This window comes from Astyanax mexicanus, chromosome 4 (genome assembly GCF_023375975.1).
Source record: "Astyanax mexicanus isolate ESR-SI-001 chromosome 4, AstMex3_surface, whole genome shotgun sequence".
Lineage (NCBI taxonomy): Eukaryota > Metazoa > Chordata > Actinopteri > Characiformes > Acestrorhamphidae > Astyanax > Astyanax mexicanus.
Genome location: NC_064411.1, coordinates 51,988,803 through 52,015,923, shown reverse-complemented (window position 1 = coordinate 52,015,923; position 27,121 = coordinate 51,988,803). Strand labels below are relative to the sequence as shown.

General features: G+C 38.7%; 2 protein-coding genes across 3 annotated transcripts in view; one reads left to right on the top strand and one right to left on the bottom strand.

Moving 5' to 3' along the window:
- mmp16b (matrix metallopeptidase 16b (membrane-inserted)) overlaps positions 1-22,919 on the top strand; it is a 47,086-nt gene extending 24,167 nt beyond the window's left edge. The window contains exons 4-10 of one of the 2 annotated variants that reach the window (XM_007231100.4): positions 7,566-7,870; positions 14,574-14,735; positions 15,646-15,863; positions 17,319-17,457; positions 18,907-19,057; positions 20,416-20,531; positions 21,229-22,919. In XM_007231100.4, coding sequence (XP_007231162.2) covers positions 7,566-7,870; positions 14,574-14,735; positions 15,646-15,863; positions 17,319-17,457; positions 18,907-19,057; positions 20,416-20,531; positions 21,229-21,593 — 1,456 coding nt within the window. In that variant the 3' untranslated portion in view covers positions 21,594-22,919. Of the gene's footprint in view, positions 1-7,565; positions 7,886-14,573; positions 14,736-15,645; positions 15,864-17,318; positions 17,458-18,906; positions 19,058-20,415; positions 20,532-21,228 lie in introns of both variants that reach the window. The other variant, XM_007231099.4, reaches the window with a different exon arrangement.
- Positions 1-27,121, bottom strand: part of hecw1b (HECT, C2 and WW domain containing E3 ubiquitin protein ligase 1b) — a 295,654-nt gene that overhangs the window by 64,028 nt on the left and 204,505 nt on the right. The window lies entirely within an intron of this gene.

The following is a 27,121-nucleotide window of genomic DNA, read 5'->3' as shown; positions in this document are numbered from 1 at the left end:
TCGCTCTTTCCTTTTTTATTGCTTGTTATTTTCGTTTTTTTTAATACATTTTTGTCATTTGACATTCAGCGACTGGAGGCCCCCCTAGTGGCGAGGCCCGGGACTGCAGCCCTTTCAGCCCATTCTTTTAATCCGGCCCTGAGTGTATGATGTGCTCTGTATAGGTTTAGGTTCTGTCCATATTTAAAGCCACATATAGAAAATGTATCAGAAACAAAAACTACACAATATATATCGAAATAGGAATATTTTGGCTCACCCCTACTGTTTTATTATATCGCCCTCCCCATGCGTAGCTCTGATGAGCTCAAAAATATTTATTCCTTCATCTGAATTCAAAGAGTGATGGCTTTTTACTGAAGACTTTTTCCCAGATAAAACCCAGAGCACTTGAAAGCACTATTAATACTAAGTGCTCAGAGCTGGAGGCCAGAAATAGAGTCCTGATAAACTGCCCCCAGAACAGTTAGCAGGAGAAGCAGGTGCTTCAGCTCCGCTGCCCCGCACCGCTCTCTCTCTCTCTGCTACACAGACATAGTGAAGCATAAAATAAGCCGGAATATTGACTCTTTAACCTTCAAGGAACCTGTTTTAATTTCCTGGAGATTACGCTCCGACGGGCTTGGAGGAAATAGGTGTTCTCACCTCAATTTAGACTTGCCCGGATACAGCAGGTGATAACAGGAATGATTTATTCAAATCCATTTTTTTTTTAATTGATGGGACAACTATGCAAATGGAATGCAAATGAGGCGCGGGCCTGCCGTGCGGGTACGGTCTGCTGACGGGTCTCTGAAGAGCGAGGAGTGAATGGAGGAGCCAAAGAGGAGATTTTCAGTTTCTTTCTGTCTGTCAGAGAGAGATAAAGACTTCAATGTGCAGAGTTCAGCAGAGCTGCTGTCCGCCCATCGCCCGCTTCCCAGAGTTCACATTTTTTAGCTCTCGGAATAAAAAAAAACACACCTTTCCTGATACATTCAGAGCTGTTTTCGTCTTTCTGGAGGCTGTCCATCATCTTAACAAGCATATTTTATATTACATCATAATATAAACTGCCTTAAAAGCTTTGATTGCTTTACACATTCGCTGTGGCATTGTTTTATTAAGCTTCTGCAATGTCACAAGATTTATTTTAATCCAGTGTTGCATTAATCAAATTTTTCTCCAAGATCTTGCAGCAGCATTGATGATGGTAGAGTCTGACCAACCGCTGCACAAAGCCTCTCTTCTCCATCCAGCACATCCCAAAGATTCTCAATGAGGTTAAGATCTGGACTCTGAGGTGAACTCTCTCTCAATCCATGTGTGAAAATGATGATCTCATGCTCCCTGAACTCTGAACTCTTTCACAATTCCAGCTCCATGAATCCTGACATTGTCTTATCTTGGAATATGGCCGTGTTCATCAGGGAAGAAAAAAATGGATCCATTGATGGAATAACCTGGTCTATATTCAGTATATTCAGGGAGAGTCAGCTGGCCTCATTCTTTCAGCACATACTGTTGCTGAACCTAGACCTGCAGACCAACTGCAGCATCAACCATCAACCCCACATCATTTACTTTACTTTACTTTACATTACATTACATTACATTTAGGGCTGTCAATGTTAAAGCGGTAACGCACTTGATTAATTCAGAATCAGTAACGCATTATTATTTTTTTAACACAATTGATTACACCACCAGGTTTGACTCTAACTTCCGCTGATTCACGCAGATTTATTTTCTGGAATTGTGGTAAGAACGTGATCTGGTCTCAATCCAACCCAGCTATCAATTATACTTCTTTAAATAAACATTTTTCTTTTTTATTTTTCCCATTTTCTCCCGAAATTCACACGGCCAATTACCCAACCCACTTATTAGGACTCCCCTTTATACTAGTGATGCCCTAACACACCAGGAAGGGAAAGACTAGCACATGCCTCCTCTGATACATGTAATGTCAAACTCCGCCTCTTTCTGAGCTGCTGCTGATGCATCATTGCTGAGTAGCATCACAGCGTGCTCGGAGGTTCTGATACATCAGCTTACAGACGCCGCCTTGTGCTGATCCACATCACCCTAGTAGTGATGAGAGGACAGAGCACCATCTACTTTACACACTCAGAGAGAGCAAGGCAAGCTGTGCTCTCTCGGGGTTTCGGTAGCCGATGGCAAGTTACAAGAACAGGATTCAAACTGGCGATCTCCTGATCATAGTGGCAGCTCTTAGCCCGCTGGACCACTTGAAGCCCTTAAATAAAGTTCTTTTTAATTGTGCTAAACTGCTAATGTGGTGCAGTTTAATCTGATATATTATATATAATATATTATATTATAGATAATAAACTGCTATGAACGAACGCTGTCTCTGCTGCTGCTCCATGCTGTTTACACACTAAGAGCACAGTATGTGCTGTGTTCACTGCTCACATCTGTGCTGCACGTTCCATTAAAAACATTGTGTTTAAAAGCGCAGCAGCAAATTTGTAATGTTCTGTGTTAAAGCAGATTCACAATCCACAGATACATGCACCGAACCACAGAATCTTCTCATTATATTTTATTTTATTTAACCCGTGCCAGACAGCTCTGACCAATCAGAGGACAGAATGTGCTCACAAGGTTTATTGGTGTTTATAGGTTTAAACGTGTGTGAAACCAAACCAAACTGAAGGAGAAATGCTCCAAATAAACAAACTCATCAACTGATCCGTATCATAGAAACCAAATTAAATTCTGATTCAGAAATCCTTACAGCCAAGCTGAGATGTTTATAATGAAGTGATAAAAACGTTTCCTCTATATAAGTTATCATGCCCCACATTGGTTTTATCTCCCCTCAAACATACAAGTATATACTAGTATTTTATTTAACACCACTAATATAAATTTAATTGCATTTTACATTTCTTACATTCATTCTTTTATTTACATTTCAATATCCACTATAAAAACTTCCTTCTTAAGAAGATCAAGTGTAAATAATTGCAGTTAATCACAGAATACTGTTGTTATTAATCTGATTTAATTTTTTAATCGATTGACACCACTAAATACATTACATTGGAGGATAAGCCTGTATTTATAGAACTACAAAGTGTTCTATAGGAGCAGTGATTACGTTGATTATGTTGATTACTTGCTTCAGCCCTATTATATAGGTTAGAGTTATATACTGTATGTGCTCTTCAGATTCAGAGGAATTATGGTTACTATCATTGTATTTTGCTTATTGTTTTGAAATATAACATAAAAAGATTCAGCTGGTTCAGTGTCAGAGGAACCAATCAATACGCTGTGCTGTTGTTTTAAAGACCAGCCCTGGTCACATTCTCTCTCTGAGTGACCTACTCTGCAGTGGCACAGTTATTGGTCATCCTAAAATTCGGTCATTCCGTGTGGATGTAATTAGGATGGAGGTTATTTATCTTCACTTCGAGTGCTTGTTAGATTACCTACCTTTAAGGAATGCAGTTGGGTATGAAAAGGCTAAATGTACAGTAGTGTGAAAAAGTGTGGGCACCCTTGATAATTTTCATGATTTTCCTTTCCTTTATAGTCCAGTGGTCTAAAGCACCGCCACTATGATCGGTATATCTATGATCGGGATTCGAATCCCAGTCATGCAGCTTGCCATCAGCTGCCGGAGGCCTGTGAGAGCACAATTGGCCTTGCTCTCTCTGGGTGGGTACAGTAGATGGCGCTCTTTCCCCTCATCACTGTGGTGTGTGATGTGGATCAGCACAAGGCTGCGTCTGTGAGCTGTGCTTTCCTCCGAACATTAGTGCTGTGATTCTACTCGGCAATGGTGCATCAGCAGCAGTTCAAAAGAGGTGGAGTCTGACTTTACATACATCAGAGGAGGCATGTGCTCGTCTTCACCCTCCTTGTGTTGTGGCAACACCAGTGATGGGGGATGTACAGCTGACAATTGGCCGAGCTAAATTAGGAGAAAATGGGAAAAGTTAAAAATTCCAGATTAAACACAAAAAAAATCTGTGTAGCAGAATCAAACAATACCTAATCATTAAAAAAGAGTTTTCCAAAATTTTAGTCTACAAAGACCATGCACAAATTAGCATCATGATATCAGCATTCTTAAAAAGCAAAATTCTTAAAATTTTGTCCGTCTGCATGAAAATCTTCAACATACAGCTCTGAATGAACATTGTTGTTTTATTCTATAAACCACGGAAAATATTTTCATTTAGAGCATTTATTCGCAGAAAATGAGAAATGGCTGAATTAGCAAAGAAGATGCAGAGCTTTCAGACCTCAAACAAGTTCATATTCATAAAGTTTTAAGAGTTCAGAAATCAATATTTGGTGGAATAACCCTGTTTTCTAATCACAGTTTTCATGCATCTTGACATCATGTTCTCCTCCACCAGTCTTACACACTGCTTTTGGATAACTTTATGCTGCTTTACTCCTGGTGCAAAAATTCAAGCAGTTCAGTTTGGTTTGTTGGTTTGTGATCATCCATCTTCCTCTTGATTATATTCCAGAGGTTTTTAATTTGGTAAAAACAAAGAAACTCATCATTTTATGTGGTCTCTTATTTTTTTCCAGAGCTGTATATAAACGCAGTAGAGCCTTTTTTTAAATGTGGATGAGACCTCACATTAGCATGAGGCTCTTTAAGTCATGAAGTCTTTTAGATACTTCATGCACTTGTTAACACCTTGTCTCTTACTGTTTGCACGTTTCTAAACGAGCTCCTTCCAAATGACTAAATATAAATGCAAATGTAAATACTGTTTTGGCCCTGAAGTCACCCACTTAATCATGAGTTGTTGCAGGAGTGCTGCAATACGGTCACACGTCCCCTCAAGGGCACGCATGGAAATGAGAACAAATCCTTGGTGAAAGTTCTGTGACTTAAATAAACCGAGGAAAAGGGTCTTGTATTAAAGTCATGAACTGGATAAGAGAACAAAAAGGGTTTTTTTTACACCTAAAACGTCTTGAACCAAGGTTGATGTGTTTATTACTTTGTGTTCTGTACATTTAGTACAGTTAGTTTTAGTTTCACACTGCAGTTTAGTGACTGAGTGCACTAAAGGACTTTACTGTGTCTCTTTCATCACTTACGTGGGCGGAGTCTTCCTATCCTTAACACTGATTGGTTTGTAGACCAATGTATAAGCCATGTATAAGTATCCTCCACCACCCAATCGTGTTTTCTTATGAAGAGCTTTCACAACCCTCAATTGCTCAATCTCCTCCGCTCCATCTCCTTATAAAGAGCTCTCACAACCCTCCACTGCCCCATCTTCTCCATCCCATTTCTTATGAAGAGCTTTCACAATCCTCCATCGCACCATCTACCCACCCCATCCCCTCATAAAGAGCTTTCACAACCCTCCATCGTCCCATCTCCTCATGAAGAGCTTTCACAACTCTCCACCACCCTATCTGCTCTGCCCATCTCATCAAGAAGAGCTTTTGCAACCCTCCACTGCCCCATCTTCACACCCCATCTCCCCATGAAGAGCTTTCGCAACCCTTTATCGCCCACTTTCCGGCCCATCTCCTTATGAATAGCTTTCACAACCCTCTACAGCCCCATCTCCTCATGAAGAGCTTTTGCAACCCTCCACTGCCGCATCTCCACCGCCCCTTCTCCTCATAAAGAGCTTTCACAACCCTCCACCACCCTATCTGATCTGCCCATCTCCTCAAGAAGAGCTTTTGCAACCCTCCACTGCTCCATCTTCACGCCCTATCTCCCCATGAAGAGCTTTCACAACCCTCCACCACCCCATCTCCTCCACCCATCTTCTTATGAAGAGCTTTCACAACCCTCCACCACCCATCTCCACCACCCCATCTCCTCCACCCATCTCCTCATAAAGGGCTTTCACAACCTTCCACCACCCCATCTCCTCCACCCATCTCCACATGAAGAGCTTTCACAACCTTCCACCACCCCATCTTCTCATGAAGAGCTTTCACAACCCTCCACCACCCCATCTCCTCCACCCATCTCCTCATGAAGAGTTTTCACAACCTTCCACCACCCCATCTCCTCCACCCATCTCCACATGAAGAGCTTTCACAACCCTCCACCACCCCATCTCCTCCACCCATCTTCTTATGAAAAGCTTTCACAACCCTCCACCACCCATCTCCACCACCCCATCTCCTCCACCCATCTCCTCATAAAGGGCTTTCACAACCTTCCACCACCCCTCCTCCACCCATCTCCTCATGAAGAGTTTTCACAACCTTCCACCACCCCATCTCCTCCGCCTATCTCCTCATGAAGTGCTTTCACAACCCTCCACCACCCATCTCCACCACCCCATCTCCTCCACCCATCTTCTTATGAAGAGCTTTCACAACCCTCCACCACCCCATCTCCTCCACCCATCTCCTCATGAAGAGTTTTCACAACCTTCCACCACCCCATCTCCACCACCTCATCTCCTCCACCCATCTCCTCATAAAGGGCTTTCACAACCTTCCACCACCCCATCACCTCCACCCATCTCCACATGAAGAGCTTTCACAACCTTCCACCACCCCATCTCCTCATGAAGAGCTTTCGCAACCCTCCACCGTCCCATCTCCTCCACCCATCTTCTTATGAAGAGCTTTCACAACCCTCCACCACCCATCTCCACCACCCCATCTCCTCCACCCATCTCCTCATGAAGAGTTTTCACAACCTTCCACCACCCCATCTCCTCCACCCATCTCCACATGAAGAGCTTTCACAACCTTCCACCACCCCATCTCCTCATGAAGAGCTTTCACAACCCTCCACCACCCATCTCCACCACCCCATCTCCTCCACCCATCTCCTCATAAAGGGCTTTCACAACCTTCCACCACCCCTCCTCCACCCATCTCCTCATGAAGAGTTTTCACAACCTTCCACCACCCCATCTCCTCCGCCTATCTCCTCATGAAGTGCTTTCACAACCCTCCACCACCCATCTCCACCACCCCATCTCCTCCACCCATCTCCTCATAAAGGGCTTTCACAACCTTCCACCACCCCATCTCCTCCACCCATCTCCACATGAAGAGCTTTCACAACCTTCCACCACCCTATCTCCTCATGAAGAGCTTTCGCAACCCTCCACCGTCCCATTTCCACCACCCTATCTCCTCTTGAAGGGCTTTCACAAACTTCCACCACCCCATCTCCTCTTAAAGGGATTTCACAACCCTCCACCGCCCCATCTCCTCATGCAGAGCTTTCACAACCCTCCACTGCCACATCTTACTTATTAAGAGCTTTCATGACCTTCCACCACCCCATCTCAATATGAAGAGCTTTTACAACCCTCCACTGCCACATCTTCTCCATCCCATTACCACCTGAAAAGCTTTCTCAAGCATCCACCACCCCATCTCCTCCGCCCATCTCCTCAAAATGAGCTTTTACTAACCTTCTCTGCCCCAAATCCTCATTAAAAAGCCCTAAAGCTCTAAATCTCTAAAAGCAAGAACTAAAATTGTGTAATTCCTAACATTATCTAAGAATGGATGCAATTGAGTTGACATCTTTAGGTGCATTGTTACCAGGCTTAATAAGTAACAGGTGATTTTTTTTCTCCCCTCAGCATAAAGAATGTGACCCCTAAAGTGGGGGCCCGGGAAACCCACGAGGCCATCAGACGGGCTTTCGATGTGTGGCAGGGCGTCACGCCGCTGAACTTCGAGGCCGTCCCCTACAGCGCTCTGGAGAGCGGCAAGAGGGACGTGGACATCACCATCATCTTCGCCTCCGGTTTCCACGGTGACAGCTCGCCCTTCGATGGAGAAGGAGGGTTTCTGGCCCACGCCTACTTCCCAGGACCTGGCATAGGGGGCGACACACACTTCGACTCAGACGAACCCTGGACCCTGGGCAACCCCAACCATGATGGTGAGAGAATGGCAGGTTAGGGTGTTTCTTTTACATACTTTGTTGTTTGTTATTTTTTTAAGACAATTGATGTTTCATTCAATATCACAAACATGTAGAATAGTTTGGAGAGTTACTACATGTGTACTGTATCTAAATTATAATACATTTATAAGAATACAGCTATTTTTTAGTTGTCCAGTGGTTAAGATTGCTGAAATTGAGCTAAAGGTTAAATCTGCTTTTTCCATGTGGGTCAGCCAGACCTGATTTTTTCTGTATCAGTTTTTTCTCCAGTTTTCAAGAGTCTTTATTTGAAGGTGCAGGAAATAGTGCTCACTGCTCTCTGGCTTCATCTGTAATTTCTCTAAAGAAAACGTTGAATAGTTACAGAGTTCTTTGTGTTTCTGTGTGAATGTGCTGTGAGTAAAAGTATAAATGCTGCAGTAAAGAGAGTGTTAGGAGGTTAGGATTGAAAGTTTAAGTCAGTATTTACTCGTCCTGTGTTCAGATAAAATCAATATCAAAAATCAATCATTTAATATTATCCTAATATTATCTTGAGACTCGGCTCACGCAAATAGTGACGAGAACAATGTCAACAACCAATAGTAGAAGAGCTACGGGAAGCCGCAAGGCAAGAATATTTTATGTGACTGTTTACAAACGATTTGAAAAAGAACACATTCTGCAGTTAATAGGTCTTTTAATGCTTCTTACTTTAATCCGTACAGTATTTTAAACACAGGTAGCACTTTAAAGTCATTATATTTAAAGGTCTTTTATTTTGCACTACTGTCTTATTGTGCAGTGTTATTTTAAATACAAACAGGTTTAATAAATACACATTTGGCAAGAATGATGTTCTTTATTGCATTAATTCTACCTAAAACAAATACATTGTGTAGCAAAAAAAAGAAGGGGAAATTATAATCAGAGCTGAACACAAAATGTATTCTGTTAAAAAAATCTCAAGAACTAACAAAAACAAAAAGTTGTGAGTCTCTGATAAATCACATTACTCATATACACATTATTTGTAACTTAATATGTAAAATGTATTGTAATGTAATGTAAACTCCACCAGAAGCATGATGGGAAAGAATCTCAGAAAGAATTTAATTGCAGCCTTGCAATTAGTGATTCCCAGTCTTTGCAAAATCTTAGCCTGAAACTAAAAAGTCTATAACTAAAAAAGACTTGTATTTTGATGTGAGAGGCCAATTGTGCTTTCTCAGGGCTCTGACAGCTGAGGGCAAGCTGCATGATCAGGATTCGAACTAGCGATCTCCTGCATAATGCAGTATATATCTCCCTTGAATCAGAGACATTTGTTTTACCCGAAATACTAAATTCTATTTAGTTTTTAAATGAGGCATTGGCAAATAAATATTGATATTTAATAAGTAAGTATTTGACAGGATTTTTTTTTTTTAGAAACATTGAGATTTAAGACTATTTAAGCCCAGCCCTATGATCTAATTGAACATTACAGTTTTTTTTTGTTTGTTTTTTTCTCCCCTGTATTTCTGTAACACACAAAAAAAAATGTTGTCAAAACTAAAAGCAGCAACATTTTGCATAATTCTGCGCATTTACATAATCGCTTCATTTGCATGCTGTGATTAATTCGTATTTTAATGAGCCGCACTGTTTTTGTTTGTGGCTTTGTTAACACCACGTCGATGTGTGTGTGTGTGTGTGTGTGTGTGTGCAGGCGGAAGGTTCTGTGTGTGTCTGGGTGTGTGTGTTGCGCGTGCGGTGTCGCTCGACGCGGCGCGTTTGCGATGAGCATCCATTAGCCGAGGGGTAATCAGATCCTTCACTTTGCCGCGAGTCGCACTCGGAGGCACTCAGCTTTAATAACGCGAGTCAGGCTGCACACGGAGGGCTTTTAAGACGCTCTCCTGCCAGCGTGGAGCAGCTCGGCCACACCCCTAATGAATACTGGCAGCGACAGCCGACTGCCGGCCTGATAGCGCTCAGACGCTCTCCCTGTCTGCTTCTGTTGTCCTCTTTTTTACGCTGCACATGCCTCGCATAATTCCACCCTGATAAACCCGCCTTTAAATACCCCTGCACTGCTGTTCTTATAGAAAACCATACTGCTCCACTTTCTATACGCCCAGATCCAGCTGCAGATACTGGATTATCACCAGCACTGCAGTAATAAACGCTGACACACTTCCTTTCTGCTGTTTCCTGTGTGTATAAAACAAATATATAGTATAAAACTATAACATCCACCCAATTATCCCTTTACAACAACTGTACAATAGCGAGTGGACAAGTGGGTCACGATGAAACCGCTGGAGCAGATCAGCTCAGATTACATCAGATCACGCTCTTAGACCAGGAAATGAAACAACATATTGGTCAAAATAACAAGCTACAATGTTGTACAGATGTTCTGAGAGTTCTGATTGGACATTACAGCCAATATAAATATCAAAACAAGAAGCTACAACATTGTACAGATGTTGAGTTTTGATATTTATTTAAATAAAGCTCCAATTCTGAGTTCCGATTGAATATTAAAGCCCCATATTTCTATTAAAAATACATTTTTGATATTTATTTAAATAAAGCTCCAATTCTGAGTTCCGATTGTACATTACAGCCCCACATATCTATTAAAGATGAAGCTCCATCATTGTACAGATGTTGAGTTTTGATACCTATTCAAAAATAGCTCCAGTGTTGTACAGATGTTGAGTTTTGATTGAATATTAAAGCCCCACATTTCTATTTAAAATCAATCAATCAAACTTTATTTTCACTCAGGAAAAAACATTGAGGGTGACCTTCATTTACAATGTTTCCGAGCCTTTATAACATCAGAGGGATTGAACACATTTAATAATAATTTAGGAATAATAAGAAATAAAATAGTAAAAAATAATAATAAAAAAAATTAAAGAAGTGCTCATTTTAAATCAACATTTAATAAAAAATATATATGTAAAACAGAAAATTCTAAAATACCATAAAAAAAACAAATTTGACACATAAAAAGTAAAAAATGTATAAAATATATAATAGTAAAAGTAAAGTAAAATGTTAAAAATGATAAGTGATTAAATGAATAATAGAACTAAGAAAAAGAATGCAAATTTAACATTAAAATAAACAATAAAAAATTATAATAATTAAATAAATAAATAAAATAAAATAAAATAAAATAATACAAATATAAAGAAAATAAGACAAAAAGATAAACTAATAAAAAAAGTCATTTAAAACAGTCACAGGCTTTTTGATGGTGATTAGAAACTAAAAGTTTAAAATGGTTCAGTGATTCCTGTAGTGAATAATGTCAGCTCGCTGGTGCTCTCTCTCTGTAGCTAAAAGCAGATTTTCCCAGTTCACTAAAAACTCTCGGTATCTGACAGGTGATCCAGCCACTGGAGCGAGTCTGATACGCATTATTATTAAGTGAGATCAGTGAAGATATATAAGATGGCAAATGCCCAAGCTCCAACGTTGTACAGATGTTGCGTTCTGATTGAATATTACATCCCCATGTTTACATTAAAAATCAAGCTCCAATGTTTTAATATCTAAACCAAAGGAATGTATTTTTTATATGTTTTATGCAGTTGTTGCTCAAAGCCAACAAAATATCAAAGTTACTGTTCTACGTCAAATTGTCATTGGCATTAGATGTTGTTGTAACGTTGTATTTTGGTCAGAGGTGGAAAAAGTACTGAAAATTTGTAATTAAGTAAAAGTACCTTTACTTTGCTAAAATTCTACTCAAGTAAAAGTAAAAGTACCCATCTAAAAATCTACTCGAGTAAAAGTAAAAAAGTACTCAATTTAAAATGTACTTTGAGTAAAAGTGACATAGTTACTTTAAATTATTTGATGTAAAAAAGTAAAAACAAATCATACATTAAATTGTTTTTAATGAGCTATTATTCCACATAATAATTTGGACCTTTCAGGCAGTATTTGTTCTGAACACCCCATAAAACATTTTCAAGAACAAGTGGTATAGGTTTCTATCATCCATTTTTTTCTTTACTGTTAAAAAGTTATGGTCATATAGGCGACTATAAACTGTATTTTTACAGTTCATTTTTTACAGGTCATTATTATTTTTTAACTTGCCATTGCTGTGCTTTAACTGCTATTTACATGTTGTTGTTTTTTTACATTTAAGCAGATTGTTTAATGATAAAAATATTTACCACCACATGCTTTCTCAGGTTTGATGTGAACGTTTTGAAAGCTGACAGCTCTGTCTGGGGGCGGGGCACATTTTGTATTGCATGAGGACGTTACTGCCTCGATATTCCACGCGCGAGCATCCGTGCGCCGGCGCATCCGTGCCAATTATTATTTGTTTAAGTTCAGACAATTATTTTTTCCCCAGCATTTTATTTTGTACTCAGTAATGGGGAGTTTTCCAATGTAGCAGAATAGATTACTTGTGTCAAAATGTACTTGAGTAAAAGTAAAATTACCTATTTTAAAACTACTTTAAAAATGACAAATTACTAATAAAATCTACTCAATTACAGTAACTTGAGTAAATGTAATTCATTACTTTCCACCTCTGATTTTGATTATGTCACATCATGACCTACATTTAAATGTATATTAACACAGATGGTCAGCTATATCAGGTATATTTCTACAGATTGTTATTGTTATGTAGACATTGTGACGAATTGATTAAAATGTATATTAAATACATCTAGCAGTAGCATTAGGGAATATATAGCTAGTGTTGTTGCATCAGGGCTCAGTGTATGGTCAAATGATTCATGGGCCTCTCTATGATGCCTGTGTGTTTGTGTGTGTGTGTGTGTGTGTTTGTTTGTGTGTGTGCGTGTGTGTGTGTGTGTGTGTGTGTGTGTGTGTGTGTGTGTGTGTGTGTTATTCTGGGTTTTCAGTTCACATGGCTTGTTATGTAGTATAGCATTCTGCCCTAGGTGAAGATTTGAATGTCGATCCTTCCTACTCCTATTTGGACAGCTTGATGCACTGACACACACACACACACACACACACACACAAATACACACAAACAAACACACACACACACACACACATATGTTGTGATCCCCCCCTTTGCCCCTAGCCTTTCTATTGCTGGATGATATATTGAAGTATGTGGTGCACAGAAATGCCATGACCGCAGATTATTACTGACATGATTATACCTGACTGCACACACACACACACACCAAACACACACACCAAACACACACACACAAGTAAGCTCACAAAGAAAGACTTGTTAAACCATATTTGATCAGATAAGATGTGCACTCTCTACATAATGGATGTTCTGTTGTATAAATCCACCCTTTTGTTTCCAATTTCTGGCTTTTTGATAAAGCCTTCTGATTTATTTTTCAGACTATAAGGTGCATCCTTTCATTTTCCAAAACAATAGACAGTGCGCCATATAATCTGGTGCACCTTATGTATGAATTTTAACAGTCAGATATTAAGGAGCAGTAAAGCCACTCTGCTGAATTACAGTATTATAAGAGTGAGTTTTCAGTGAAGTTTCTCCAGCACTAAGGCTGGGTGCAGCAACATTAGCATTAGCCGCTAACTGCAGCGCTAGCTCTTTCGCCATTCAGAAGCGAGTATATCAAAGTGTAGTCTGCGTGTTTGCAGTGTTAAAACAAGCTAAATGGGAACCCTCAGGCGGCATTTACATACCACTTGCACTGCAGTTAGCGGCTAATGCTAATGCTGCTGCACCTAGCCTTAGTGCTGCAGAAACTTCACTGAAAACTCACCCTTAGACAAAATATTAGAAATCTAAGCTTAAAGTACATAAACAGAAGCGCTTTACTCACCCAAATAAACAGTTTTCAGAAAAGAAATCTGTGTAAATTAACAGCCAGCGCTCATTTTTTAAAGAACAGTTTTCTCTATTTAGGCACTTCCCCCTGCTTCCCCATTAGAAGGGAAACATGGCGACACCCTTGCTCACTTTGATGTAGGCATCTGTACTAGTGGCGAGTAATAGACCTTATAATCTGATACTATGATTATAATACTATAATATATGATACTATAATATGATACTCTAGACCAGTGGTTCTCATACTTCCAAGTACCACCTACAAGCCATTTCATAGTAACACATGTAGTTACCACACACATGCTTATTTATACACAGTAACACAAACTAATGTGTGCTAATAAAATGATAGATTTTTTTTTCTAAGGTCATCTAGTGTACCACTGCGGTATCCGTACCACAGTTTAAGAACCACTGCTCTTTAACTAAAGGCCCCAATATGTTGCTGGTTTCTGTTGGATAAAACTTTGTTAGAACAAGGAAAAACAAGTATTAAACTCTGGGTAATAGACAAGGAAATACAGGTGCGCCACTGACTTATTTAAACCCAGACAACAGTCAACAGTTAGCTGCCCAATCCTAATCCCATGATAACAAAGACACATTGACACACCCTAAATTTAGTGGGTAATTCCACAATTGACCAGTGAGCTATGGTTTGCTAAAATAGACTACTCAATTATACCTAATGCCCCCTTTTTTTTATTTTAGAACTCGAGATAGCATCCACAACCAGCATTATAAAACATAAATATAAGCAATAGAAAAAAAGTCAAACCATGCTCATTACCATAATCTGGCTTGTGCAAATGTCTGTAAATATATGTGTGCGTATATGTGACAGAGTTTGTGTGTGTGTGCATATAGCTGACTTGTCCTTGTGCATTACTGTAGGCAATGATCTGTTCCTGGTGGCAGTGCACGAACTGGGCCATGCTCTGGGACTGGAGCACTCCAACGACCCCACCGCTATAATGGCTCCTTTCTACCAGTATATGGACACTGAGAGCTTCAAGCTGCCTCACGATGACCTGCAGGGCATCCAGAAAATATACGGTATGCTTTATAATTACATACAGAAATCATATATAGCTGTATATACAGCTCTGGAAAAAAATGAGACCACTTAAAATGAAGAGTTTCTTAGATTTTACCAAAATGAAAACCTCTGGAATATAATCAAGAGGAAGATGGATGATCACAAACCATCAAAACAAACTGAACTGCTTGAATTTTTGCACCAAGAGCATAAGGCATAAAGTTATCCAAAAGCAGTGTGTAAGACTGGTGGAGGAGAACATGATGCCAAGATGCATGAAAACTGTGATTAAAAACCAGGATTATTCCACCTAATATTGATTTCTGAACTCTTAAAACTTTATGAATATGAACTTGTTTTCTTTGCATTATTTGAGGTCTGAAAGCTCTGCATCTTTTTTTGTTATTTAAGCCATTTCTCATTTTCTGCAAAAAAATGCTCTAAATGACAAAAAAAATATTTGGAAGTTGGGAGAAATGTTGTCTGTAGTTTATAGAATAAAAAAATCATTTTACTGAAATATATACCTATAAAGAGCAAAATCAGAGAAACTGATTCAGAAACTGAAGTGGATAAAAGCTGTTTTCTTGTTATCTGTGTTGATAAAGTTTCAAAATGTCTTTAATATAATGTATTCCAATAATTAAGGATGTCCACAGATCCTTAAAATGTCGTAAAAGGTCTTAAATCCATCCCACAAAGCTGTACAAAACTTAAAAAAATTAAGAGTGAAAATGCAGTAAAAAACAGTCTATTTTATTGTAAGAGAACAAGAGGTTATATCAAAATAAAATAAATAAGAACTGTTTTTAGTACATAAAGATTTGCATACTGCATTGAAAAATAATGCAGTGCGTGCAAGAAACATGTAGAATTTCATAATTTTGGTTGATTTGGTTGAATAATTTAAATTTTCGTTGTTTCCAGGTCCTCCAGACAGGAACCCTCAGCCAACCAGACTGCTCACAACAGCCCCGCCTCCTCGCCTTCACCCTCCCTCAGATCCTCGTAAACCAGACCGTCAGAACCGCGCTCATCGACCGCCACAGCGATCCAAACCCTCCCACCCCAACTCCAAACCCAACATCTGTGACGGAGGCTTCAACACCCTGGCCATCCTACGACAAGAGCTGTTCGTCTTTAAGGTAAAAAACACTGAAGATTCACTTAGAGTGATTTCTTGAAGTGGCTGTACATATTATTTTATTTCTATACTGAAAGCAGAAGCAGATAAAATATTGTATTTAATGGTACCAGTGTCCTGAAACGACCGTTACTACTAAGCCTAATATATTGATTCTAAAAACTGGGGTGTCGGGTCACTTTTTACTGGAGTTCTTCTTCTGGCCATGTCACACGTCTTTACGTACCTACGTCACACGTACAGCCTCTAAAAGAGGATCCGGCTCAGTTTTACTGAACGTTAGCGGCTGGCGGAGCAATGGAGACTTCAGAAGAGGAAACTTAGAGCTCAGTAGTTCATTCACTCACAGTAAAACCAAAGAAACGAAGAAGTGAAGTTTCTGACTGACTCTCTCTCTTTCTCTCTCTCTCTCTCTGACTGAACATAACCTGGAATCGGATTCATCCGCTCTGAAAGGAGACCGCCCAGTGATCACACCCGCCCAGTTTAAAATGATTCTTCTGCATACTCGGTGCACGTACTTATTCTCACCAGAGAGGGCCCTAAATCCCCCAAATCTCAAAACTTACAAACATCAGCTTTAATTTAAGCTAATTTAAACTACAGCCTCTTTACACAGTTTAATAAAGGACCATTTTACGTACAGTAAGGATGTCCTGATCCAATTAAAGCATACATTATTTTAATGTATTGTGTATCAGTATATTGTAATCATATTGTATCATTTTCGTTCCACTTCACACTTATGCAATACTTTGTGTTGGCCTGACACTTAAAGCCCCACTAGGTAGGATTTCCTTGATTTTTTAATCTTTTTAAAGAAGTAAAATTACAGCTTGAAACTCACTGCAGCGCTGCATTGAGGTGTAATAGGAGGAATAGCGGTGCTCTCGTGTCTGTGCCGGAGCTCCTCTGAGCTCAAACCAGACTCTGTAAGTTTTCCGAGGCGGCCACGACCAACGCTCGTGAGAACTGCGACCTGCTTTCCGACCTTTAGTTCTAACAGTTCTACAAGGACTACTGGTTCATTCTTTACAAACTAACATACAGACACTCTGACAGAAGCTGGACTTTTATTACACTCTGCAACTGTAGGGGGAGCCCACGAGCACAAAATCTCAATCCTACCTAGTGGAGCGTTAAAATCTCAATAAAATACATTTACGTTTGTGATTGTAAGGTGATAAAATGTGGAACAGTTCAAGGGGTATGAATACTTTGAGTTCAGAATCTGCAAAAAGCTTTGTTTCATTGAGCTTAGACTGAATGACTGAATGTAAAAGCAGATAACACTGTTAATGTTAACCCTCTGGGGTTCACAGACTTGTCTTGCATTTAATTTGATTCTTCCTGATGCTTCTATTAATATCTGTGTGATAATACAGCAGGGTTGAGAATCTCGTCTTCTTTTACGTTATACATTAACATGAATTCTAACAGATCTGTCTGTCATTAGGACCAGTGGTTCTGGAGGGTGCGGGACAACTCGGTGGTACCTGGTTACCCCATGCAGATCAGCTACTTCTGGAAAGGCCTGCCGCCCAAGATCGATGCGGTTTATGAGAACAGTGAGGGCAAGTTCGTCTTTTTTAAAGGTAAGACCTTTTCCTGGTTATGTGTGTGGTTGTTCATCTAATCTGAAGCTACATGAAGTTTGGAGGTGTGTAGTGATGAACTCTGAAGCTACATGAAGTTTAGAGGTGTGTAGTGATGAACTCTGAAGCTACATGAAGTTTGGAGGTGTGTAGTGATGAACTCTGAAGCTACATGAAGTTTGGAGGTGTGTAGTGATGAACTCTGAAGCTACATGAAGTTTGGAGGTGTGTAGTGACGTAGTGACCCTGCAGAAAGTTGGTGAACTCTGTGCACTATGCTCCTCAGCATCCGCTGACCGCGCTCTGTTATTTATACTGACAGAGTATTTTTCAGTCCATAAGGCACACTTAAAATCCTTTAATTTTCCCAAAAATGGTCAGTGCACCAAAACATTTGGTGCGCCTTATGTATGAATTTTATGAGTCGGGTATTAAGGAGAAGTATAAAGCCACTCTGCTGAAGTACAGTGTTATAAGGGTGAGTTTTCAGTGAAGTTTCTCCAGCAATAAGGCTGGGTGCAGCAGCATTAGCATTAGCTGCTGACTGCAGCGCTAGCTGTAGTCTGTGTGTTTGCTGTGTAAAAAAAAACAAGCTATGTGGGACGAGCCGCTAGCCGATAGGTGCCCTGAGTTATGGGAACACTCAGGGTTCCTTAGTTTAGCGCTATCGAGCGACATTTACATCCCGCTAGTGCTGCGGTTAGCGGCTAATGCTGCTGCACCAAGCCTTAGTGCTGGAGAAACTTTAATGAAAACTCACCCTTTGAAAAAAATTAAGAGTTCTTAGCTTACTGCAAATAAACAGAAGCGCTCTACTCACCTAAATAAATGGTTTTGAGTAGAGAAATCTGTGTAGATTAACGTTTAGTGCTGGTTTGACTTTAAAAGAAAATGTTTTTTTTTTTTAAGAATTACTAAGATGCTTCCTCCAACTTCACTGTTAGAAGGGAAACATGGCGGCATCCTTGCTCACTTCGATGTAGGCATCCTTATTAATGTCGCTTAATAGGAAAAATATGGTAATACAATTACAAAATAATTACAAAAAATTGAGGCGTGTACTCACTTTTTTTAAATACTTTAATATTTGTTGTTCTTTTTAGAATAGTTGATAAATTGGTCTGTATGTTAATCAACTGATTAAAAAACAATTGTTGGATTATTTAATATTAAAATAAGCATTATATGGAGTTGTAATTAAGACACTAAGATGGTAAAAGATGGGATTGAGTATGATTCCGCTTTTTAAGCCGTTTATCTGCTGTTATCTCTATAAACGACTGTATTGATTTAAGCTCAGCCGGAGCTGTCTTCTCGTGGTTATATAATACTTTCTGTCTCTGGCATTTGGAAAAGAATAACTTGTTTCTTGCCATTTCACAGTTCATGTTTCTTTACACTAGCTCTGCTGACAAGTTGCATTTCCTGCTGTTATATATTTTTTTAAAGGTCACCGGTTCTGGGTGTTCAAGGATACTACGCTGCAGCCCACGTACCCTCAGGACATCTCTCTGTTCGGCAGCGGCATGCCCACTCAGAACATCGAGACGGCCGTGTGGTGGGAGGACGTGGCCAAAACCTACTTCTTCAAAGGGGACAGGTCAGTAAAGCTGCGTTAGAACTCGAGAACTCAGTCCAGAGATTAGACCAAGACGACTGAGTAAAAAGTCGTGTAGAGCTTTTACTGTTATTCTGTTTAAATCACATCAAATCAAAGTGTGAACACACTGCCTTATTTAATGTTTTAATTATGGTGCGGTCCTGATGAGTGCCAGTTTCACCAATGTAATGTTTTTGATGGTCTTTGCAGTGACTGCACCTAAGGATACTTTTAAAGTTTTGAAATTCTTTTTTTTTTTTGATTGACTGACCTTTTTCCTTTCCTTTACTTTCCTTTACTTTAATTTACTTTACTTTACTTTACTTTACTTTAATTTACTTTACTTTACTTTAACTGATGCTCTCAAACACTTAAGAGACAAGAAATTCAAGTAATTAACTCTTGATGAGTTCAGCACAGCTGTTAACTGAAAGCCTGAATTCCAGGTGATTCTACCTCATAAAGCTGTCTAAGAAAATGAAAGCCAAGATGTTCAAAGCCCATCTAGCAACACCTTAGCAACCACCTAGCAACCACAATGGATACCACAGCAACACCTTAGCAACCACAACAGATACCATAGCAACACCTTAGCAACCACCTAGCAACACCTTAGCAACCACCTAGCAACGCCACAGGTACCATAGCAACACCTTAGCAACCACCTAGCAACACCTTAGCAACCACTTTGCAACACCACAGCAATGCCACAGGTACCATATCAACACCTAAGCAACAACCTAGCAACACCTTAGCAACCATCTAGCAACCACAACAGATACCATACCTTAGCAACCACTTAGCAACAACACAGCAACGCCACAGATACCATAGCAACACCTAAGCAACCACCTAGCAACCACTTAGAAACAACATAGCAACCTCCATAGTGAACGGTGGGAACCATTTTAGCTGAGCAACTATCCAGGTGACTCTAACTCATAAAGCTGACTAAGAAAATTCAGCTAAGATGGGCAAAGCCCACCATATCGACTGCTTAGCAACACCACAGTAACCACCATGGATACCATAGCAACACCTTAGCAACCACTTGACAACACCTTAGCAACCACAATGGATACCATAGCAACACCTTAGCAACCACCTAGCAACAACACAGCAATGCCACAGATGCCATAGCAACACTTTAGCAACCACTTAGAAACAACATAGCAACCCCCGTAGTGAATGGTGGGAGCAACTTTTCTAGTTCCATATGTTTTTGTTTATAGTTTGTATGACTTTAGTATTAATCTACAGTAGAGACACTGCTAGTTGTTCTGTGTGTCAGTAAAAAATTTACAATTTTATTTAATTTACTTACTGTATATTTTACGAATCTTCTCTCTTTGGATCAGATACTGGAGGTACAACGAGGACATGAGGACCATGGACCCTGGCTACCCCAAACCCATCACCGTGTGGAAGGGTATCCCTGACTCTCCTCAGGGGGCTTTCGTGGACAAAGCTAACGGTGGGCTAACTTTTATCAGACTGGTAGTCTACTGGCTGTTTAGTGTCTGTAACCTATTTAAGGAGTAAAAGTTTAAAATGATGAGGATATTTATTAAATAAGGAGAAAGAATATTTGTCTGTCCATATTTGTGAATTTATTAATGGTATACATAAGTAACTACAATGTTAGAGTGAAAGAATTTCTTATTTCAGTAGTTTATGGGGGAAAGCATGTAGAAGCAAGTCTAGCAGCCAGTGATCTTTCACCAAGAGGTGCACTACCCAAAAATCCCATGCCAATAAGTGATTGTACATGATTTGACATGATAAATTATTTTATAGGTAAATTATTAAGGTAATAATTAGGGCACAGGATGTTCCAGCGGTCTAAAGCGCTGCCACTATGATCGTGGGAGATCGCTGGTTCGAATCCCAGTGATGCAGCTTGCCATCAGCTGCTGGAGCCCAGGGAGAGCACAATTGGCCTTGCTCTCTTTGGATGAGTACAGTAGATGGTGCTTTTTCCCTTCAAAACTCCTAGGGTGATGTTGATCAGCACAAGGCATCTGTGAGCTGATGTATCAGCTGTGATGCTACTCGACAATACTGCATCAGCAGTCTTCACCGTCATTGATTTCAGACATCACTAGTGATGGGGGATATACAGATGAGTAGCTAGCTAAATAGGTAAAAATGTCGTCTTTTGGTCTCCACAGGTTTCACATACTTCTACAAAGGGAAGGAATACTGGAAGTTCAACAACCTCCGGCTGCGGGTGGAGCCCGGATACCCCAGGTCCATCTTGAGGGACTTCATGGGCTGCGACGGCCTACCCTCAGACCCAGACTGGGACTGGATCCAGCCGCAGGAGGAGGAGATCCCGCACTACGACCACGACGACGTGGACATCGTCCGCAAGCTGGAGAGCACGGGCGGCACCGAGAAAGCGGTGGCCATCGCCATCCCCTGCGTCCTGGCCCTCTGCATGATGGTCCTGCTGCACACCGTCTTCCGGGTCAAGAAGAAGGACACTCAGCGGCACATACTGTACTGCAAACGCTCCATGCAGGAATGGGTTTGAAACGGAAGGGGGTTCAATGCCCTCGTTCCAAAGACTTTTTATGGATCTTATGGTTTGAGAAACCAACCTAAACCATAGACGTTAAAAATGTGACAGAGATAAGACATGTCATGTGTTGGTTTCTTTGCCAACACCAAGGGATGGTGTAGAACCTGCTACGCAGTCAGTAGAACCAATCCAATACTTTTGGTCAACCTCCTTTAATACGAGGAACGTGACATTGGTTCTTTCCAAAGGAGTGGTCTAGAACTTCTATCAAATCTCTTAAAATGACCCAAGCAGGAACGTCTTTGACAGGAACAGTCCGTCAACTATTTCTGGCATTGAAGAAAGAAACCTCCTCAAAAAGGGGCATGCCATCGTCTCTTGCCAAAGTGGTGGTAGAAAGCAGAACTCGGATCCTATCAAATTAGGATCAGATGGACGTGAGGAGGCCGAAACGAAACAGACAGCATGCTGACGCTCGCCTCATGTTGTCTGATCGTTCTCTGAGCTGCTGTTGGTGTACATGCTGTCCAAGCCATTTCCAGACTTCTCAACTTCTTGAAAACGGGAACTCTGAACAAGTCATCATTTAAAAATGGAAATTTTCAGCGACAAAATGATGTATCCTCCTTATGATGCACAGTTCAGCCAGAATATTACGACCACCTTTTTGTTTCTGCATATAGGACACTTCTAGAACACTTAGATTCACAGATTTATAATTACTGACTGAAGTCATGTATCTGTTTCTATACATACTTTACTATCATTCAACTTTTACCTGTACTATAAAAAAGAAAACTTAAAATTCTACTTAGTTCTACTAAATGTGATTTTTCAAGTCAACTGAACAAAAAATGAATTGAATTGAACTGCACACTAAAATCTAGCAAACTAATATAGCTTAACTAATTGCCTCAACTAACTTTATTAAGTTTCTTGTTTAAAAGTTGGTGTATCTAAGATGCTTTATGGTGGTTTTCTCTCCTAAAGGTTGAAAGGAGGTTAATATAGGATGATAATAGAAATAGAAAAATATTGTATTTTTCGAACCTTTTTCAGTGAGTTTTCAGTCAAGTTTCTCCAGCACTAAGGCTGGGTGCAGCAGCATTAGCAGCAATAGCTGCTAACAGCAGAGCTAGCGATACATAAATGCCTCCCAATAGCTCTAAACTAAGTAACCCTGAGTGTTCCTGTATCCGAGGATACTATCAGCTGGGACTACAGTCAGATATACTCGCCTCTAAATGGTGAAAGAGCTTGCGCTGCAGTTAGCAGCTAATGCTAATGCTAATGCTGCTGCACCCAGCCTTAGTGCTGGAGACACTTCACTGAAAACTCACCCTTGTTACTCTTTACTTCAGTGGAGTGGCTTTACTGCTCCTTAATATCTGACTGGTACATACATACTTCATACCTAAAGTGTATAAAGTGTTGATTTTTGAGAAAATGAAAGAAAGGATTTTAAGTGCCCCTTTTTCTCGTGTATATGTGGAATATGGAGAAGAAGCGTTTCCAGTTAAACAATTCCAGACATCAATGAAAATTTATGGAGAAAACTGAAATAAAAGTGTTTAGAAGATTTTAAATAATCCCCAAATAATATAAACCCATATTATATTCTAGGGGTGTGACGAGATCTCGTGGCACGAGATCTCGCGAGATTAAACGTGACAATATTTCTCGTCAAGCTTTAACCTGTCTCTCGGGAAAAAAAAATAGTTTAGTGTGGACTTTTTAAGTGGGATCTGGCAACACAGCAGTTCTGTTTGTGGCGTATGCAAACGTAGTACATAGTGCTAGTAGTACGTAGTAGTATAAAATCAATGTGTGAGAGAAATCAGTCTGTTAAGTTTACGTTATATGATTTTGTCAAATAAAACTCTAGTTTTCATTTTTGAGGTTTTCTTTAAAATTTTATTTTTAAATCTCGTCTCGTTCTCGTAAACCCAATATCGTGTCTCGTCTCGTCACGCCCCTATTATATTCCCTAATATCATATATACTACTAGAAAAGACAAGACTGTCTATAACATAATCATACATCCATTTTGGACCCATTGGATTTAGTATAGCTAGAGATGGTAAAAATTGCACTGAACTAAATGAACAAAAGCGAGATATTTATTGAAATATACCTGATTAAGTTGTTATAATCTGAACAATACTGTATGTAAAGAGAAACAGATACAGGACCACAAAGTTTTCATATATACGCTCACTGGAACTGATAAATATGGACAGTGAGTATAGAAATAAGAAGTTGATCATGATATTCAGACTGGACTGTGTATTATATGTACTACATAAAAAAAAAGAAAAAAGCGTGGACTCTTCTTCTCATGTTCCTCCAGAGTATTAAGTTATGTTGACGAACTGAAACCAAATACGTCATTTGTTTCCAAAGAGGATTGCTTTGCTCATGTTTAATATTTCAAACATTCGACCCCTCCTTCTTTATCTCTTTCTGAGTCTTCTTCGTTTTTGAGTGTGAATCGACTGTGCGTTCATCATCTTCAGGTCTTTCATGGCAATCAACTGATACAGAAAAAGGACTGATAAAGCCATCTCTCTCTCTCTTTTTCTCTCTCTCTTTTTCTCTCTCTCTCTGTCCAACAAAGAGATAAAGGAAACTCTACCTGCAATATTTCGTTGAATGCCTTAACCACATATCTACGATATTTCTTCTCTTTTTCTTTTTCTTTCGTTCAGTGCTACGGTGGTGTACGTGTGCCTGCGTGAATGTTGACGTGTACGATAACATGTGCGATAAAGGACCTCGAGTCAGGGCCAGCTGCAATCCATAACCTTCAAACCTCTTGGCGGGTTTGAAACAACTGCATTAGAGCATTAGAGCGAACTAGAGCATCTAAAAAGATTAGAATATCATTGAAAAGTTACTTTATTTCAGTAATTCATATATCATATAGATGTATCACACACAGAGTGATCTATTTTAAGTGTTTATTTCTTTTATTGTTGATGATTATTACAGCTTACAGCCAATGAAAACCCAAAAATCAGACCAATTGGTACTTTTGGCAGTGTGCCAAGTCCTGCTGGAAAATTAAATCTGCATCTCCATAAACGTTGTCAGTAGCAGAGGGAAGCTGTAAGATATGAAGTGCTGTAATTAGATGATTTTTTGGTAAAACAAAACTGCACTGACTTTAGACTTGATAATAAAACACAGTGGATCAACACCAGCAGATGACAGACATGACTCTCCAAACCATCACTGATCATCAGTAAATGTTACATTTCATTTAAAGTAAATCAAGGGAGAAATCAGAGTCTGGAGGAAGAGTGGAGAGACACACAGTCCAAACTGCTCGAGGGCTAGTGTGAAGTTTCCACCAATCAGTGATGGTTTGGAAAGAGGATTTCATTTTCCAGCAGGACTTATTGGTCTTATATGATATTCTAATTTTGTGAGACACTGATTTTTGGGTTTTTATTGGCTGTAAGCTGTAGTAATCATCAACAATAAAAGAAATAAACGCTTAAAATAGATCACTCTGTGTGTTTAATACATCTATATAATATATGAGTTTCACATTTTGAACTGAATTACTGAAATAAAGTTAAACTTTCAGTGATATTCTATTTTTTTAAGATGCACTAGTATAGTCACTGGAGTATGAGTAAGTATGTGTATATGTGGAATATGGAGGAAAGTGCTTCCAGTTAAAAAAAATTCCAGAGATCAATGAAAATTTAAGGAGAAAACTGAAAGAAAAGTGTGACAAATATTTTAAATAATCCCCAAATATTATAATTCCCTATTATATTTCTTAATATCATATGTATACTACTAGAAAAGACAGGACTATCTAAAACGTAATCCTGCAGCCATGTTGGACCCATTGGATTTAGTATAGCTAGAGATGGTTAAACATTGCACTGAACTAAGTGAACAAAAGTGAGATATTTATTGAGATTTACTGAGATATACGATTAAGTCATGTTTCATTCCAGTATTACAGTGTTTTACACAGTTAACCCTTAGAAATCAGTTTGTTTGTAAGCTAAACAACAAAATCAGACAGATACAGAGCTTTTCGAAAGTACCGTGTAATATTTCATTTTAAATGAAGTGAAATTGGCTTAAAATCACCATAATTACATTATTCACTTATTCTACAATGCATAGGCATTCAGGATATTTAAAATGTTTAAATTAAAATCCCTATGCTTAGTAATTAAAAGTTGCTCTTTAAAATCATCTAACTGCATTATAATCTTATTTTATTATCGTGATAGCCATGGGTTAATATGGTCTTTTATTAACAATAATATAATTTATCAGAATTATTTCTAGGAAAATACAGTATGAGTCTTAAATTCAGTGTTTCTTCATTATTTTAAAATATTCTGCATTGTAGATTAATAAGTCATCCAATCTATGAAGATACACTGTAGAACTAATTAATTAAGTAAAGAAAAAATACTTTAATAAGAAATGAAGATGTTTCCAACACTGAACGACAAACACAGATGTTGCCTGGGTTGAAATATATATATATATATATATATATATATATATATATATATATATATATATATATATATATATAATATACTGACTCATTCACAGTATCATCAAATCGAATTTTATTATGTTAAATATTTAAATTAAAATGTCTATGCCTAGTAATTAAAAATTGCTCTTTAAATGATCTAACTGCATAATTATCTTATTTTATTATCATGATATCTGTGACATGATATTGGCTTTCAGTGACAATAATATAATTTATGATAATTATTTCTAGGAAATTGTGTATCAGTCAAAACGTTTGGACACAACTTAAATTTAGTGTTTTTTCATTATTTTAAAATATTCTGCATTGTAGATGAATATAATATCATCCAAACTATGAAGATACACTGTAGAACTACTTAATTAAGTAAAGAAAAAATACTTTAATAAGAAATGAAGATGTTGTTTTTAATACTGAACAACAAACACAGATGTTGCCTGGGTTGAAATATATAAATAATATATATAATATACTGACTCATTTACAGTAAGGCAAGGCAAGGCAAGTTTATTTATATAGCACCTTTCATACACAACGGTCATTCAAAGTGCTTTACAAATTAGAAAATACACAAAGAAATCAAATAAAAAAAACATGTAAAAGATTAACAGTAAAAATGGAAACTAAAATAAGAATAAAGCATGATTGATTAAAACATGATTAAAACAAAGAGGATTAAAAACATGTAAAAGAACAACAAGGAATTAATAAGAATAAAGCATGAATAAAACATAATATAAAAGTGCCGTTACAGAATAAAAGTGGGCGGAGCTGCAGTGTTTTAAGCTGAGCTGAAAGCCTGATCAAACATGTAGGTTTTCAGTCTAGATTTAAACATGTTTAGTGTTGGAGCTCTTCTAATGCTCTCTGTTAACTATCATCAAATCGAATTACTCTTTTGTTATGTTAAATATTTAAATTACAATTCATATGCTTAGAAATTTAAAGTTGCTCTTTAAAATGATCTAACTGTATAATTATGCTATTTTATTATCATGA